General features: G+C 44.3%; 1 protein-coding gene across 1 annotated transcript in view; it reads left to right on the plus strand.

Moving 5' to 3' along the window:
* The window catches only part of TADA1 (transcriptional adaptor 1), a 116,261-nt gene that overhangs the window by 17,030 nt on the left and 80,441 nt on the right, over positions 1-18,790 (plus strand). The window contains exons 2-3 of the mRNA XM_082266136.1: positions 5,271-5,362; positions 13,844-13,909. Coding sequence (XP_082122262.1) covers positions 5,271-5,362; positions 13,844-13,909 — 158 coding nt within the window. The remainder of the gene's footprint in view (positions 1-5,270; positions 5,363-13,843; positions 13,910-18,790) is intronic.

Genomic DNA, 18,790 nt, shown 5'->3' on the forward strand with positions numbered 1-18,790 from the left:
ATTATAAGAGTGCCTGTGATCCTCCTATTTAGAATCACAGGTCTCTGTGTTCATTTTATAAGTCCCTCCCCCATACAGTTAGAAAACACGCCCCTAGGCTCACATTTAACCCTTTGATCACCACTGGGTTAACCCCTTCCCTGCCAGTGTCATTATTACAGTAACCTTGCATATTTTTAGCACTAATTACTGTAGTAATGTCGCTGGTCCCCCCAAAAGTGTAAAAAATGTCAGTTAGGGGTCCGAGCTGTCCGCCACAGTGTCGCAGTCCCGCTAAAAACCGCAGATTGCTGCCATTACTAGTAAAGAATTAGATAAGTAAAAATGACATAAATCTATCCCCTGGTTTTTAGACGCGATAACTTTTGCGCAACCCAATAAAAATACGCTTATTGCGACTATATATATATATATATATATATATATATATATATATATATATATATATATATATATATATTTTTTTTTACAAAAAATATGCAGCAGAATACAAATTGGCCTAAAAAGATGAAAACATTTTGATTTTTTTACATTTTTTTTTTTTTTTGGGGGGGGGGGGATGTTTTATAGCAGAATGTGAAAAATATTGTTTATTTTTTTGAGGATTGTCTTTTTTTTTTTTTTTTTTGTTTATGGCGCAAAAGAAAGCTCTATTTGTGGGACCACAATTCTATTTAGATACAGCATCACAGGACTGTGCAATTGTCCGTTAGAGTAACACAGTGCCGAATTGCAAAAAATGGCCTGGTCATTAAGAGGGCAAATCCTTCCGGTCCAGAAGTGGTTAAAAAAATAACAGTATTCAAAACGGCTAAACTTGCAGTTTTGAATGCTTTTAAGTGCAAAAGGAAGGATTTGGGGTCTTATAGACCCCAGATCCCTCCATAAAAAGTATCTGTCACTGCTTATTACTGTCACGAGATATTTACATTAGCTTTACTTATTTACTAAGGTCTGGAGCGAGTGCACTTGCAGTGCACAGCATATTTTCCTTTAGTAAATCAATCCCAATGTGTAATGTTTTTGAACATGATAGAAAATACATTAAACTGGTATTAATTAAACTCCTTTTTTTTTTTTTTTTTTTTTAATTAAACCGAACAGGCCCTAGGTGGCTAATGCCAAATTGTGCTAGTATGAACAGCATATTAGAACATTATGACAGACATATCTGATGAAAGAAGCCCTCCAGAATTCATTTGAATCACTTGAATGGCTGCGCCATGATGATGTCACTCCCACGGGTGCGCTCAGGGATCACTGTCACTACATGATGTTATTTGCAATCACGGCAAAGGAAGTGTGCCTTGAATGCGCAGTGAACTGTGCACGTGAAAGTGACTTCTTTGGCCAGAGCGGACACTTACATTTCTGATTTAGAAGGTACTTATAAAGGCAGGCATATTGTGTCCTTTTAATATAGGGTAAAATTCCAAAGTTAGGTTTAATACCGCTTTAACTGCAGTCTGTGAGATCCAAAAGGTGGTAATATGCAATAGATGTAAACAAAGAGGAGCACTAAAAAAAATCACAAAAGAATAAAGAAATATTTGTGAAGCCAGCTAATAATGGCTGTTTTCAGATTGATGTGGTACGTTTGACCACAGCGCTGTGTGCATCTCGGCTTTACCCGTGTGTTTGGAGCGGGTTAGCTGAGCTTTAGAGTTTTTTTTATGTCTTGCGTGTTTGGTACGCTTTCTGAAAGCACACCAAAACTCCTGCATGCTGCATCTTTAGTGCTCTTTCATAAAGTGCAGCAAACACGCAGGACATAGTATAACTCTATGGGAAAACTCCAACCACACGGGTAAACTGTGCTGCATCCACAGTGCAGTCAGATTGCACCTCATTAGTCTGAAAGTAGCCAAAGGCCATATAGTAGTAATTAAAACAAATAAAATACATTATTTGAAAATGTGCCTGAAAATTTTAGATAACCCAAAAATGATCAGATTACTCTGTATACTTGTGGGCTCTTGGAGAGATTTTTAAGAGCGGGTTGGATTTAAAAGTCCTATCAAAGGAAGAATTTGTTAAGGAAAAATACAACCTTGGCTACATTCTATTAATTCCCAAAATCCATAGAAGTGAATGTGAACTGTTAAGTAGTTATGTAGATAGATATATTAAGTCCTTTTGCACAAACTTTATCATCCATGTATAGCAGATATAAGGGTTTTGGTGATTTTAGTCATTACAAGATCTGACCGTTTCTGGGCAAAACTTTTTTTAGGAAGTCTTGATGTGGAAATATTGCATAGAAACAGCAATCCTGAATTAGTGATAAAGGCCTGTGAACATTTTTATTTTGTATTTTTAGACGAGGTGTCAGTTTTGCAAAACAAACATTTTGCATTAGGGGATTTTGACTTTCACCCTAGATCATAATTATTTTTTGTTCAGTGGTACAATTTATAAACATCATCATGGGATAGCAGCTTATTTAATACAGGCCTGTGGGGAAAAACAATTACAATCTAAGAAACTGATCCTACTGCATGTAAATGATCTGCCAAAAAAAACTTTAGATAGACATTTATGTGTTGAACAAGAGCGTAACCCAGATTGGGTAATTCAACATAAAAAGTTGGCCCAAAAGGAGACTTGGATACAACTTAAGCACAATGGATTTTCAGGCTCAATTCCCAAGCACCATGTGGTCTGAATGGAAATTTTTTTAAATGTTAGTAATTAAGTGATAAAGGTTTATGTAATGAGTCCCGCGCTGTCTGGGGAAATTTATAGTTAAAGTGGACCTTTCCCAGATACAGTACGTTAGTAATTAAGTGGTTTGACCTTCATTAGGATGATGCGATCTTTGAACTGATGAAGCAATATTATTGTAGAAAAAGTAATAATGAACACATGATTACACATGATTTCCAAACAGATTAGTATCATTTTATAAAAATATTAAATTAATAGGTTATGAGGATTCCTTGGCGGATTAATTTGTAACTAAAAATTAATAGTGCTTTAAAATAATCAGTTAGAATTACATTAGAAGATTGTTAAAAAAAGAAGCGCAAATCCTATTATAAAAATGTAAAATTATAAAATAAATCATCTTTCTAAATAAGTTCATAAGCATTTGTAACTTATCCCCCAGTGTAGCAGGAAGCAAGGCACATGGTTTCTTTATATAGGGAAATACCTCTGATAAAACAGCCCTTAATCAATTTAAAAGGGAGGTAAAATACCATCATCATAGATGGCTTCCATTCCATGATAACAGGAAGTAGAGGGGATTAAAAACAACCCAATAGACACCAGGAAATGTCTGATGTCACCGGCGATTCAAATCAAAGCTATCGCAGCGGGCGATCCCCGCTCTGTGTAATGATCTGACTGGCTCTCCTCTCTCTTTCCCTGCACTGGTGAGGTTGCGCTGATGGGCACTGGGGAGGCTGTATTGATGGTAATTTATGGCCACTGGTGAGGCTGCGCTGATGGCCACTGGTGAGGCTGCGCTGATGGCCACTGGTGAGGCTGCGCTGATGGCCACTGGTGAGGCTGCGCTGATGGGCACTGGTGAGCACTGATAGGCTGTATTGATGGGCACTGATAAAGTTGGTAATATTTATTTCTGCATAAAACATTTAATGGTGTCATTTCATGGAATAATTTATGAGGGTGTGTTTAGGGGCAGGGTAGGGGTTGGGTGGGGCAACACATGGTGAGTAACCCTTAAGGCCTGGCTAGTAGCTCTAGTGAGAGTATTTTTTAACACTTCTGGACCAGAAGGATTTGCCCCCTTAATGACCAGGCCATATTTTGCGATTCGGCAGTGCGTTATTTTAACGGACGATTGCGCAGTTGTGCGACACTGTACCTAAATAAAATTGATGTTCTTTTTTCCCCACAAATAGAGCTTTCTTTTGGTGGTATTTTTTTTTTGGTGGTATTTGATCACCTGTGTGATTTTTATTTTTTGCGCTATAAACAAAAAAAGAGCGATAATTCTGAAAAAAAAAAAAAACAATCTTTCACATTCTGCTATATAACATTCCCCAAAAAAAAAAATTTAATTTTTTTAACATTATCTTCCAATTTTTGTTTTGTGCTACATATTTTTGGTAAAAAAAAATCGCAAAAAGCGCAAAAGTTATCGCGTCTACTAACTACGGGAAATATTTATGTAATTTTTATTGTGTTTTTTTTTTTTACTAGTAATGGCAGCGATCTGCAATTTTTTGCGGGGCTGCGACATTGCGGTGGACAGATCGGACCACTGACTGAATTTTTTTGACACTTTTGAGGGGACCATTGACATTACAACAGTAATCAGGGCTAAAAATATGCACTGTTACTGTAATAATGACACTGACAGGGAAGGGGGGTTAACACTGTGGGTGATCAAGGGGTTAAATGTGTACCTAGGGGCGTGTTTCTAACTGGGGGGGGGGGGCGTGGCTTTTGAAATGATCAGAGACCTGTGATCCTAAATAGCAGGATCACAGGGGCTCTGTGATCATTCCAGGAAAAACAATGGTCAGCTGTGTTTTACAACAGCAGACCGTTCTTCTCTCTCAGCAGGGAACGATCGTGGGTGTCAGGCGGCAATCGGGAACTGCCTGCCCCGTGCATCGGCTTCCCTGCTGACGAACGGGGACGGGAGCGCGACCGACATATACCTGCGGCGGTTCGCGCAAGAGCAGCTGCCTGCAACAGTATAACTGCGGCGGGCGGTCGTAAAGTGGTTAAACAGATATAGAGTGAGGGAGAGAGAACTTTACAGATGATTCAGTGATTATTGGGACGCAATCTACTATAGGAAAAGAGAAACTATAGACCGTACCCAGTTTCCCAGGCTTATACAACCATCACTTTTGGAAACCACTTTATATAAAATTGAATGTACGTGTTAAACTTTATGAAATGATAGTTCTATTTTTATAACGGGTAATATGTGCATGAAGCACATCAGTATCTGCAGTCTTAGCAGTCTATTCTTCAAGCTTTGATGATGTATGGTAGGGTTTGTGAGGTACCTGGGGCTTGTAAGGGCCCACATCTTCGTGATTGGCCCATAGGAAGGTGTGGGATTGGTGGGACAACTATAAACACTATGTGGAAGTGAGTTTGCGAATTAAAAATGCAGTTGATTTTCAATGCTCCTGTGACCCTTTTACAGTCTTATGAAGATACATGCAGGTACCATTAGTTGGATGCACTTTATGCATCTTGTCCCTTTTTTATCTTTTTCTTTTAATGAGTGTGGTGGACATTATTCCAATACAAATCATTTACTTGTTCAAATTATCTTTTAGATATTGGGCTAACCTGAAGCTCTGGTTCAAGCAGAAAATCAGCAAAGAAGAATTTGATGTTGAAGCAAGAAGGCTCCTCACACAAGAAAATGGTAGGTGGTATAGAAAAAAAACATAAATTGCGCTAGGTGCTAAATTTCTATACTCTATACCAAAACAAACAATACCAGCACTAACAAATACCCGAATACCTTGCTACATAAACATAAAATCCTCTTAAATGTGTTGCACTATTGCATACCCATTTTAACATTCCCATGTTTCTCTTTCGTTCATTGACGGACACAACTCCTGATCTTCCTAACCACTAGGCAGAAAAAAAGTCTGGCTACGCCTATGGGCAATCCCAGGGGGTATACTCCCTCTCTTTTGCTATAGGTACTGCCTAGTCAGGAGTAAGGACCTAGTTCCTTGCTGGGATCTCTGGTCCTGGCAATTTTTTTCTTTTTAAATATACATTTTTTTCCTGTTTTCTCCCGTGAGATCTACAATCAACTGCCGGATGGGCTGGATAATCTAAATCCAGTGGTCACCCCAGTCTGGCCAGCTTGCGCGCGCAGATTTTAGCACCACGCTAGGTTGGCCGCGACCTAGCCCGCATACGATGCATGTGACCATGTCTCGGCCCGAGTCACAGTGTTCCTCCTGGCCGACAGCTCCCCCCATTTCGATGGTGAGGAGGTACTGCCTGCTTTGTTCCTAGTATGGTGAGTAGCTGGCCCCCCCTCTCCCCCTGGAGGGTTTTGGTATGGTCCCCCTCTTTGGGACGGTCGGACCCCCCAGGTTCCCCTCCTTCCCTTTGGGCACCCCCCTTTATCTGTACCCCCATAATACCCTCCCTCCATTAATGCTGGGATGACTATGTGGGTGGTCTGGTCAACCTCGTGGGGCTGGGGCAGGGCGCTATACTTGCGATGGGGGTGGGGTGGGTTGATGCGCTCCTACCAGGGCCCCCCCCATCCTGCCTAGGCCTGTACTTGAGACCTAGGAATCCCTCCTGGGTCCCTTGGAGCCTCGTGGTGCTGCCATTTTGCGGTAGCCTGTGTCCTCTATGCACGGTGGCCATGTTTGTGTAGCCTGGTGGCCATTTTGCGGTGGTTTGCCATTGAAAATAGTGGCGGCCATGACAGTGGGAGCCGCTCCTCATCACCTGTTGCTAACTCCTGGATCCTTTCACTTCCTGATCATCACACGTGGAGTGCAGATTATCCTGGTGACGGCAGGTGCCTGTTTCTGCTGGGTGGTGAGTCTGGTGGGGTCCTCTCCCCCCTCTGCTGAGGATCTCTTGGTGCTTTGTGCCTGGCGACCGGTGGTGCTGCCAGCACGGTCGGGGTTGTCCCTTTGCAGTGTTTTACACTTTTTGTGAGGCCCCCCTGGTGACTCATGGAGTCTTTGGTGCACCTCTCCCCACCTGATCCCCTCTCTGAGGCTGCCGGGCTCTCCGGGTCCCAACCATCCATCGATGCACTGACAGCGGTCCTGGAGTCCTTTGTGTCCTGGGTGGAGGTGGATTTTGGGCCACGGGCTAGCAAAAAGTGCCCCCCGCCTTCCCCTGCCTCATCTCTCTCATCAGATTCTGAATCTTATTCGGCCCCTGCTGATGTGGGCCTCCCTGCTAGGTCTGCGACCATGCGCCCACAATCCTCAGATAGTGAGCATGATTCCTCCACATCTGCAACCGTGCACGAAGCGGTGCTGGTGGAAGCACTGATTGTATCTGTGGGTGAGACTTTGAAAATGGGGGACACAGCTGCAGCTGCGATGGAGACGCAGGTTCCCTTTGTCACTCACAAGCCATTCAGAGTGGCAAAGGAGTTTCCTTTCACTGGCTATTTTGACAGAATTGTTGCTAAAGAGTGGGGACGACCAAAACGTCCCCTTGGGGTCCCTAAGCGCTTTACTAGGTGATACCCTTATGAGGAGTCTCTTATTAAGAAGTGGACTGTTCCACTGGTGGTGGATGCTCCAGGTAACAGATTGAACAAGGCAACCATGATTCAGGTAACCATGATTCAGGTTGAAGTGTACCTGACTTTTAAGGGTCCGGCTGACAGGAAGGCAGAGGCTGTGGCCCGCAATATGTACACTCTGGCTGGTTCGGCACTGAGGTCGGTATTCACAATTGCCCTCGTGTTGCAAATTCTGACCGAGTGGGCTAAGCTCTTATGCCGTGACCTGGAGGGAGAACAGTTCCCGCCCTGCCTTTGCTGAGCTGGCGGACCAGCTGGTCCAGGGGCTGCAGTTTGTGTGATTCCTCTTTGGATGTGGCTCCACTAGTGACTCAGCTCTCTGTTTCGGCAGTGGTCCTTCGGCGTCTCTTTTGGCTTAAATGCTGGTCTGCAGACCAGACTTCTAAAAAGGCCTTGACTGATCTCCCCTTTCAAGGAGATCGCCTGTTTGGAGCTACCCTGGATGACATGAATAAAGGTCTTACAGGGGGAAAGAGTACCTTTCTTCTGCAGGCTACTAAGGGCAAGGAGTCTCGTTATAGACGTGGGCCCTCCTTGACTCATAAGAAGTTTGTTCGTCCCTCAGAGTTGACTGACAAGAGCTCAAAGCCTTTTTAGGGCCTTCTCTGGAGGATCCAAACAAACCTGGTCTGGCAAGCCGAGAGTGGGATTCTCCAGACCCTCAGACAAGGCTTCTTCAGCATGAAGGTGTGTCCTCACCCCGTATTGGGGGTGGGAGGACGTCTTCGCTGGTTTCCAGACCTGTGGACTTCCCTGGTTCAAGACAGGTGGGTCCACAAAGTCAATTGGTCCGGCTACAAGATCGAGTTTCGCTCTTGTCCCCCGGCAAGGCTCTTTCCTTCCAACTTGCACCTGTCCCTGGACCGCTTACAGGATCTGTTTGAGGCGGTACAAGATCTGTTACTTCAAGGGGTGATTGTCCTGGTCCCGAATTCTGAAAGTTTTCAGGGTTTTTACTCAAACCTGTTTACAGTTCCCAGAAAGAAAGGCAAGGTGCGTCCAATCCTGAACCTCAATGCGCTAAACTGCTTTGTGCGGGTGCAGAAGTTCAGATTGGAGTCCATTCGCACGGTGGTGGCATCCCTGCATCAGGGGATTTTCTTGCCTCTATCGACATCAAGGATGCTTACCTTCACATTCCAATATTTGCCGGTCACCAGCGCTTCCTCTGCTTTGCCGTAGGAGAGGAGCATTATCAGTTTGTGGCGTTACCCTTTGGTCTCGCCTCGGCTCCTCCGGTCTTCACAAAAGTGTTGGCCCCCATGCTAGCATTGTTACGTCAACGGGGGTTCGCGGTACTTAGCTACTTGGACGAACTCCTTCTGCGAGCGGAGTCTCCTGCTGCTCTGGTGGAAAAATTGGAAATCACCATACAAACTCTTCGGGAGTTCAGCTTGATTCTGACTTTTCAGAAGTCTGCTCTGGTTCTGTCCACAAAGCTGGACTATGTGGGTCTGACTCTGGACTCGGCCTTAGCCAGAGTGCTCCTTCCTCTGGACAAACTCCAGAAATTGTACGCTGCTATTCGTCTCCTGCTGTCCAGCAGATGGCCATCCCTCTGGACTTGCATGCGGGTACTTGACCTAATGGTGTCTACCTTCGATGCGGTTCCGTTTGCACAGTTCCATACGAGATCCCTGAAAAGGGGGATTCTGGCCAAATGGGACAAGACTCAGCAGTCTCTGGACAATTGGATCCGGCTGAGTCAGGGAATGAAGGAGTCCCTATAAATGGTGGCTTCGTTCTCGGTTGGGCAAATTCTTCCTCCCTTTGGGTTTGGACAGTGGTCACCACGGATTCCAGCCTGTCCGTCTGGGGGGGCATCCTTGGCCAAAATTCTGCTCAGGAGCTCTGAACACTGGGTCCAGAATACCGGTCAATAGACAGATCACCTTCAGGGATGTCCAGTGCGCATTCAATCGGACAATGCCACGGCAGTGGCTTATGTCAATCACAAAGGAGGCACAATAAGTGTTCTGGCAGTTCTGGCGGTAGTAGGCATTCTAAGGTGGGCAGAACGGTTCGTTCCAGCCCTTTCTGCTGTTCATATTCCTGAGGCAGATTACCTCAGTCAGCAGGCGTTGGACCAAGGGGAATAGTCCCTTCATCCAGGGGTGTTTCATCAGTTGTGTTTCTGGTGGGGCGTCCCCGAGGTGGATCTTTTGGCGTCTCGGCTCAACAGAAAAGTACAGAGGTTTGTGGCTCGGTCACGGGATCCTCTGGTGGACGCCACGGACACGCTGGTGACCCTGTGGGGCCAGTTTCGTCTGATTTATACCTTCCCTCCTCTCCAGCTTCTGCCAAGACTTCGACACAGGATCGAGGCAGAAGGGATTCCGTTCATCTTACTGACTCCGGACTGGCCTCGTCGGGCTTGCTACGCCGTCCCTTGGAAGCTTCCTCCCTGGGAGGATCTGCTGTCCCAAGAACCAATCTTCCATCCTGGTTTACAGTTGCTGGCTTTGACGGCTTGGCTGTTGAACGCCAGGTGCTGATGGATAGAGGTTTGTCAGAGTTGGTGATTCCAACGCTGTTAAAAGCTAGGAAATCCACTTCTAGAAAGATCTACCATTGTATGTGGAAGTCTTACATTGCGTGGTGTGAGTCTCTTGAGGTTCATCCCCGCTCTTTTTCGGTGGCTCGGATCTTAACCTTCCTTCAACGGGGGGTTGAGCAGAAACTGCCCTTGAATACTATCAAGGGCCAAGTGTTGGCATTGGCGGTCTTCTTTCAACAACTTTGACCACACACTCCATGGTGCATACTTTTTTTCAAGGAGTTCAGTATCTGGCTCTTACAGTGCGGTCTCTGTTACCGCCTTGGAACCTCAATTTGGTGCTCTCAGTCCTCCAGAGGCCTCCTTTTTAGAATCTTCCAGAGATTCCCCTGTTTACGCTGTCACAGAAGGTGGCCTTTTTGGTGGCTATCACCTCTGCGTGCAGGGTGTCGGAATTGGCGGCGTTATCCTGTCGTTCACCTTACTCGGTGGTTCAGAGAAAAGGTGGTTCTTCAGCCCCTGTCTGTCGTTCCTTCCAAAGGTTGATTCCGATTTAATTTGAATGAAGACATTGTGTTGACTTCCCTGTGTCCCAGGCCAAAACATCTGAAAGAAATTGCTTTGCATGCCTTGGATGTAGTCCGGGGCATATAGGGTGTACCTGGCAGCTACAGAGTCTTTTAGGAAGTCAGACTCTTAACTATTTGTGTTCATGGATAGGCCTCGGAAAGGGTTGTCCGCTTCCACTGTGACCATTTCCAGATGGATCAGACAGTGATCCAGGCCTATTCCATCACGGGTCAAGTTCCTCCTTTCCCTGTCAAGGCGCACTCTACTCGGGCGCTCAAAGCCTCCTGGGCCTTCCGTCATCAGGCATTAGTGACGCAGGTTTGCCAGGTGGCCACCTGGTCGTCGGTGCACACTTTCACAAAGTTCTATAAAGTGGATGTGTTGGCATCTACGGATGCTTCCTTTGGCTACAAGGTTTTGCAGGCTGCTCTTTAGAGGACCTGGTTCTCTTTGAGGGTGTATTGTTTTTTATAAGGTGAGCTCCAGTTGTTTTGGTTGAGCTCCTGTTTATCTGATTGGCTATAGTTGGCTTTGGAAATTTCCTTTTCGCTGTTACCACCCCTCATGTTTAACACTGCTTTGGGACGTCCCAATGGTTAAGAAGATCAGGAGCTGTGTCTGTCAATGAACGAAAGCGAAAATGGGATTTTTGACTTCCTCTGGATCAACTGCGGGTATAGGGTTGTGTATATGGGATTGTATGGTTGGGTTTTCTTTACTGTTTTTTGTTTTTTTGGTTGAGCCAGATAGACCTGTGTCTTTTTTCAACCTGACTAACTATGTAACTTACTGTAAATTCAATTTTTCTGATGTTTATTGATGGACACAGCACCCACCCCTCTGTGGAGTTATAATTCTTCTGACACTGCTTTTAACAAAACCTATAGCAGAGAGAGGGAGTATACCCCCTGGGACTGCCCATAGGCGTAGCCAGATTTTTTTTCTGCCTAGTGTCCCACTCCTGTAGGGGGCAGTATAACCCAATGGTTAAGAAGATCAGGAGCTGTGTCCATCAAGAACATCAGAGAAAAGGATTTTACGGTAAGTCAAAAATCCAATTTTTAATAAATTATAGGTCCATAAATAATAGTGCAAATGTCCATCCGTGAATAAAAAATCCAATAGTGCATTAAACATGCTTTCACCATCTAGTGCTAAGAACACCTCCACCATCACAATGCACTTAGCATGGTCGTTCAAAGGCTGGTGGTTCAAAGAACCCTGCTGCATTTGGAAGGCATCCACTTTCATGCAAAAGAGGACTGCTACCACAAAGGAACAAACTCTTCTCTGCTTCCAGCTATCAATATACTGTTTATCACTCCGTAAAGGGTGCACATCTTTGCTGGTCTCCCACTTCGATTCGATGACGATTATCCTGTCAACTATTCGATTCTGCAATGCATCACGTTTTCTGCCCATGCTTTTCGTCAAAGTCAGAAGAACTCCATTTTTATATTTTATCTGCTCTTAAAAAAAAAAAAAAAAAGACACTCGTGCATGTAGCAAATGTCTGAACACATCAGACAACAAAAGTATTTTTTTTTTTTTTTTTTTTTAGAACAGTAAATACTAAATGGCACAGCCCCCTTTACAAGGAGACCCCTGCTAGCGTACCCAAAAAATGAAAAAAAAAAAAAAAATCCCTGTTTCATAAATCCATTGTGCACTGCCTAAGTGTTAGTGTAAACCGATGCATGTAAATACCTCATTATCTCGTGTTTTTTTTTTTTTTTTTATGGCCAGTTACGTGACCTTCAGCTGATCTCCTTCTCCCGCTCCTCCCGCTGTAGCCTTTAGATCGGAGGAGGAGAGCGGCCAGAGGTCACATGACCGGCCATAAAAGATTGGAGATAAGTATTTACAGGCATTGGTTTACACTTACACAGTGTAGGATGGATTCGGTTTACACTAACACTTAAAGCAGAGTTCACCCTCTTTTTCTTCTTTCTGGATTCCTGTGGGGAAAAGCATGTTAAAAAAATAATTGCACATTTTTTTTTTTTTGGGGGGTCACTTACCTTATTTTGGGGGCATCTCTGTCCAACTTCCTCCTTCTGCGGCCGCGGCCCTGGATGTCACTTCTGGTTTCGCATTGCGTCCTGGGAGATGTGAGTCATCAATCCCAGGATGCAATGGGAATGGCCGGCCGCTACTCTGATTGTCGATCGCAATCTACAGCGCTTGAACGAGATTGCGATTGGCATTCTGGGAGCCAGAAACCAGGGAGAGGGACATAGCGGGGGACACAGCGGCTTCAGACGCCCACACCAGAGATTGCCGCGCTCTGCAATCATTTTTAAAGGTAAGATTTTATCTAAATTCAACTACTGTCCTGTACTGTACTGTGGGGTTAGTGTTAGTGTAATTGGCGTTAGCTTAGGATTAGGGGGGTATTTTTATCTAAAAAATGTTTTTGTGTGGCTGGAACTCCGCTTTAAGACCATGTAGGATGAATTCATGAAACAGTGGGGCTGGCAGTGATTTTTTACATTGGTAGTTCTGCCCCAGGGGAGGTTGGGTGCCCCGGATGACATTATTTGTGCAATGGTGATGCAGCAACGTTCAAGGCTGCATTGCGATGCATTGATTCGATAATTTTTTTTCAACACCCCTACTTCCTAAGAGGAAAAAAAAGAGGTGGGTGAAGGAAACCACATAGTGTAGTAAAATCAGATACGTTTTTTAAATAAAACTATACTCACAATTGCAAAAGCATTTACACACGATAACGCCCGACCTTGCCCGCGTGATGACATCCACGTTAATGGCCCCACCCTTATTTTGCACGTACCAAGGTGGTGTAGAAGGGTCACTAAAAATCAGCCCTTTGCTTTGGGTATATCCTTACAGATGACTGATATATTGTTAATGCTTTGGTTTTAGTTGTATACATTTTGAAACTACTTTTGTAGATGATGTATCTGGTGGGCACACCACTGTACTGTGAGGTGACTACAGAGAATATGGAATGTTGATGCATGATGTGTTCTGTGAAGCTTCCTCTCAGGTGGTTGCACACACAGGCTATAGAGGCCTGCAACCCCATTGTCGGCATCTTTTCCAAACCTCTCTGATGGATTCTTAACACATATGTTTGAAGGATGACTAGGCTACTTTGTAAAAATCTGCTCTCTCAGCCTGCAATGGCAGTAGGGTAGAAAGGAGAGATCTCCCAATAGACAGCAGGAAAGTAGACCTGAATGTATAAGAAAATTATATTGCGTGGACACAAAGAATTCAGTCACATCACTATCCTTTTCATATGGACTTTGAAAATGGCTTTTCTACAGGTAATCACACCCCCCCCCCCCCACCCCTTAATACACACCACTGAAGCTGCTGAAAACTTTTGGATGGTGTTGTGTTTTAAAGCTATGGTGCAGCTGAACTGAATTAAAATTCTCAAAGGAGAACACTGTTTTTTTTTTTTTTTTTTTTTTTATTTTTTTGAGTCTTTTATCTAACTTGAATATATTTTAAAATCTGAGAAGCAGCTTACTCATCAAACTAATATTTTTATTTTCTATTTTTAGTCCACTCCCACAATGATTTCCTCTTGGCTATTCTTACTCGCTGCCAAATTCTTATTTCCTCTCCTGGTAAGTTCATTTTTTCCTTCTATTTATTTATTTATTTTTATATATATATACAGTGGGTACGGAAAGTATTCAGACCCCCTTAAATTTTTCACTCTTTGTTATATTGCAGCCATTTGCTAAAATCATTTAGGTTCATTCTTCTTCCTCATGAATGTACACATAGCAAACCATACTGACAGAAAAACACAGAATTGTTGACATTGTTGCAGATTTATTAAAAAAGAAAAACTGAAATATCACATGGTCCTAAGTATTCAGACCCTTTGCTCAGTATTTAGTAGAAGCCCCCTTGGGAAAGATGCAACAAGTCTTTCACACCTGGATTTGGGGATCCTCTGCCATTCTTCCTTGCAGATCCTCTCCAGTTCTGTCAGGTTGGATGGTAAACGTTGGTGGACAGCCATTTTTAGGTTTCTCCAGAGATGCTCAATTGGGTTTAAGTCAGGGCTCTGGCTGGGACATTCAAGAACAGTCACGGAGTTGTTGTGAAGCCACTCCTTCGTTATTTTACCTGTGTGCTTAGGGTCATTGTCTTGTTGGAAGGTAAAACCTTCGGCCCAGTCTGAGGTCCAGAGCACTCTGGAGAAGGTTTTTGTCCAGGATATCCCTGTACTTGGCCGCATTCATCTTTCCCTCGATTGCAACCAGTCGTCCTGTCCCTGCAGCTGAAAAACACCCCCACAGCATGATGCTGCCACCACCATGCTTCACTGTTGGGACTGTATTGGACAGGTGATGAGCAGTGCCTGGTTTTCTCCACACATACCGCTTAGAATTAAGGCCAAAAAGTTCTATTTTGGTCTCATCAGACCAGAGAATCTTATTCCTCACCATCTTGGAGTCCTTCAGGTGTTTTTTTAGCAAACTCCATGCGGGCTTTCATGTGTCTTACACTGAGGAGAGGCTTCCGTCGGGCCACTCTGCCATAAAGCCCCGACTGGTGGAGGGCTGCAGTGATGTTGACTTTCTACAACTTTCTCCCATCTCCTGACTGCATCTCTGGAGCTCAGCCACAGTGATCTTTGGGTTCTTCTTTACCTCTCTCACCAAGGCTCTTCTCCCCCCGATAGCTCAGTTTGGCCAGACGGCCAGCTCTAGGAAGGGTTCTGGTCATCCCAAACGTCTTCCCTTTGAGGATTATGGAGGCCACTGTGCTCTTAGGAACCTTAAGTGCAGCAGAAATCTTTTTGTAACCTTGGCCAGATCTGTGCCTTGCCACAATTCTGTCTCTGAGCTCTTCAGGCAGTTCCTTTGACCTCATGATTCTCATTTGCTCTGACATGCATTGTGATCTGGAAGGTCTTATATAGACAGGTGTGTGGCTTTCCTAATCAAGTCCAATCAGTATAATCAAACACAGCTGGACTCAAATGAAGGTGTAGAACCATCTCAAGGATGATCAGAAGAAATGGAAAGCACCTGAGTTAAATATATGAGTGTCACAGCAAAGGGTCTGAATACTTAGGACCATGTGATATTTCAGTTTTTCTTTTTTAATAAATCTGCAACAATGTCAACAATTCTGTGTTTTTCTGTCAGTATGGGGTGCTATGTGTACATTCATGAGGAAGAAGAATGAACCTAAATGATTTTAGCAAATGGCTGCAATATAACAAAGAGTGAAAAATTTAAGGGGGTCTGAATACTTTCCGTACCCACTGTGTATATATATATATATATATATAATATATGGCAGGTGACTCATATTGATTACATTTACAATGCATGCATGTTTTTATTGACGTCATCGGTTGTTAAGAACATGTCGGACTGCACTACAGCTTTCTGTTTTTCTAGGCATGGTACATGTAGCTGCAGGGAGAAGGAGAGCCGTACGGACTGTGCTCGCTCTCTCTCTTTTCTTGCAGAGTCGCACTGCTCGGTTAACATGCACTGCCGATGCTCTGCACGGGAGTTAAGCACTGCCTACATTTGTGCTGGGGGGGGGGGGGGGGGTTGAGAGAATTGTGCTGGGAGGAGGGATTGGAGTGGGTATTTGGTAACGGGGGTTTATGCTGGGAGGGGAAAATTGGGGGAGTTTTTGCTAGCAGTGGGGATTTGGAAACAGGGGTGTTTGTGCTATGAGGGGAATGGGGTTGTGCTGGCAGGGGCAATTCAGGGGCGTTTGAGTTGGGAGGACGAATTTGGGGGGAGGGGGTGTTTTGGTCAGGGATTTGTGCTAAGAGTGGGGATTGGAGTGGGGTTTGTGCTAGGGGTGGGGATTACGGAACAGAGGGACTTGTGCTGGGAAGGGGGGGGGGATATAGGACATTTGTTCTAGGAGGAGGAATTTGGGGGGGGGGTGGGTTTGCTAGTAAGGGGGATTATTTGATAGGGGATTTGTGCTAGAAGGAGGGATGAATTTGGGGGGGTTGTGATAGGAGGAGGAATTTGGGGGGATTTGAGTGGGTTTGTGCTAGGAGGAGGGATTTGGTGGGGGGTTTGTGCTAGAAGGGGTGAATTTGGAGGAGTTACAACCTAAGACCACTGAACTCTGCCTCACAGATTACATTTTAGGGCTTGTTCACACCAGGTGCAGTGAGGTAATAGCGAAATTCCACATTTTCCTGTACCACACATAAAAGTGCTGTCTTTTGCAGTCGCATGTGGTTGCCATTATTTCTCCTAATGACACCCCCATGCATCTAGCAAATGTGTGTACATTCACGCCTATTAACCACTTGCCGACCGCCGCACGACTATCTACGGCGGCGGTCAGCCCCTCACAGGCAAAGTGACGTAGGTCTACGTCGCTCGCCTGTGAGGGTTTAGGGAGCGAGCGCGCGCCGCCGGAGGCGCGCTCCCGCGTGGTCACGGACCCCCCCCGCGCGTGTGACCGGCGGACCCGATCGCCGCCGGCCACTCTGCGATCGGCGGGGGAGAGGGAGAAAGTCAGGCAGCTTGTGTAAACAAGCTGCCTGTCATTCTCCTCTCTGTATGAGAGCTGATCACATGGATCTACTATGTAGATCCATTGATCACTCTGCATACAGTTGAAGCCACAGCCAATCACAGTTAGAATCACGCCCCTAGGGACACACACAGCCCCTCCCTCTCAAATAAAGTTAACCCCTTCACTACCAGTGTATTTTTACAGTAACATTGCATATATATAGCACTGATTACTGTAGAAATGTCACTGGTAACCCCAAAAGTGTCAAAAATGTCAGTCAAGGGTCCGATCTTTCCGCCGCAATGTCGCAGTACCGCAAAAAAATCGCAGATCGCCGCCATTACACGTTAAAAAAAAAAACAACAAAAATGACAAAAATCTTTCCCTTTGTTAGTAAACGCAATAACTTTTGCGCAAACCAATCAAAATACGCTTTTTGCGATTTTTTTTTACCAAACATAGGTAGCATAAAACAAATTGGCCGAAAATATAAAAAAATTTTGATTTTTACATTTTTTTTGGGGGAATTTCATATAAAAAAAAGGGAAAAATATTGCTATTTTTGCAAAATTTACGCTCTTTTTTTGTTTATAGCGCGTGATCAAAAAATCGCACAGGTGATCAAATACCGCCAAAAGAAAGCTCTGTTTGTGGGAAAAAAAGGACGCCAAATTCGTTTAGGTACAGCGTCGCACGACCGCGCAATTGTCCGTTAAAGTCACGCAGTGCCGAATCGCAAAATACCCTCTGGTCGTTTAGCAGCCAAATCCTCCGGGGCTTAAGTGGTTAAAAAAAATGCAACATGTTTGATAGAGGCTGTTAGGGCCCCCCCTTCTCCAACTTCTGCGCCAGTTGAGATATTTTGTAGTCTGTTTGATGTTCTAATTGTCATTGATAGCTTAGGTTGGCCTTCGGGCTTACTTGTCTGGACTCCTATATGGTTTGGTCAGCATGTCCGCTTTATGGGCTGTTTCTAGCACTTTAAAAGGTTAGCGTTATTGTTATATTGTCTCATATTCTGTTTCATATTTTGTACTTTTGTACTTCACATATGTCTTCATGACCTTCTATTTCTACAACTATGGCATTGTTCAATACCACATGGTATTTTGTCTTAAAAAAAAGATTATATAAAAAAAAAAAATGCGACGTGCGCAAATACTGGTGTGCCCCAGGAATGTGCACAGTTCCGAAGTGTGCCTTGACTGAAAAAAGGTTGAAAAACCCTGGGTTAGATAATCCACACATAAGTTAATTTAAGATTTGTGAACTTGGTTTTTCTGTACACTTGATATCTACTTTGATTTAAAAGCACCAAAACAGGCACCTAAATGTGGTGTTCATTAAACACCGTAAAAGAAATACTGTTAATATAACTCCTGATCTGTGTTCAAAGGTTGCTATGTGCTATTTGAGCTCTATTCTCCAAATGATGAATAAAACCTTTTCGCTGCGTTTTGGTCTGTTAAATATACGGGCCTGCTTCACACCCATGCATTTTTTTAGTGCGTTTTCAGTTTTACAGAAACACACTACAGTCCATTTAACATGGTTTCCTATGGGTCATGTTCACAGCTATGCATTTTTTGGAAAGGGCCATGAACTTTTTCTGGTTTTTTATTCCATAGATTTCAATAGATCAAAAATGTGTATTAAAAAAATGCAGAATGCACCTGCAATATGCAAACTGCAACCTGCATAGGTATGAACCAGGCCTTAAAGCATTTAGTTATATATATTTTTTTTCCATAAGTGCGTGTTGATCTCTTACCACATGCTGGCGATCTACGTCGGTCTTTGACGCTAAATAACGGGGTTATGGTAGCATATAGCTGCCATAACCCCAGTATTTTTGAAAACGGCGGGCGATCGGCTTTCAGGTAAGGGTGGTCCCAGCAGTGGATTCGCCGCGGGATTACTCTTCCGGGGCGGCGGAAGAAGTGACCTCTCGCCGCGTTCCGGTCCTTTTCCCCACTTACCGGACCCGC

This window comes from Pelophylax lessonae (assembly GCF_965119305.1).
Source record: "Pelophylax lessonae genome assembly, chromosome: 8".
Classification (NCBI taxonomy): Eukaryota; Metazoa; Chordata; class Amphibia; order Anura; family Ranidae; genus Pelophylax; species Pelophylax lessonae.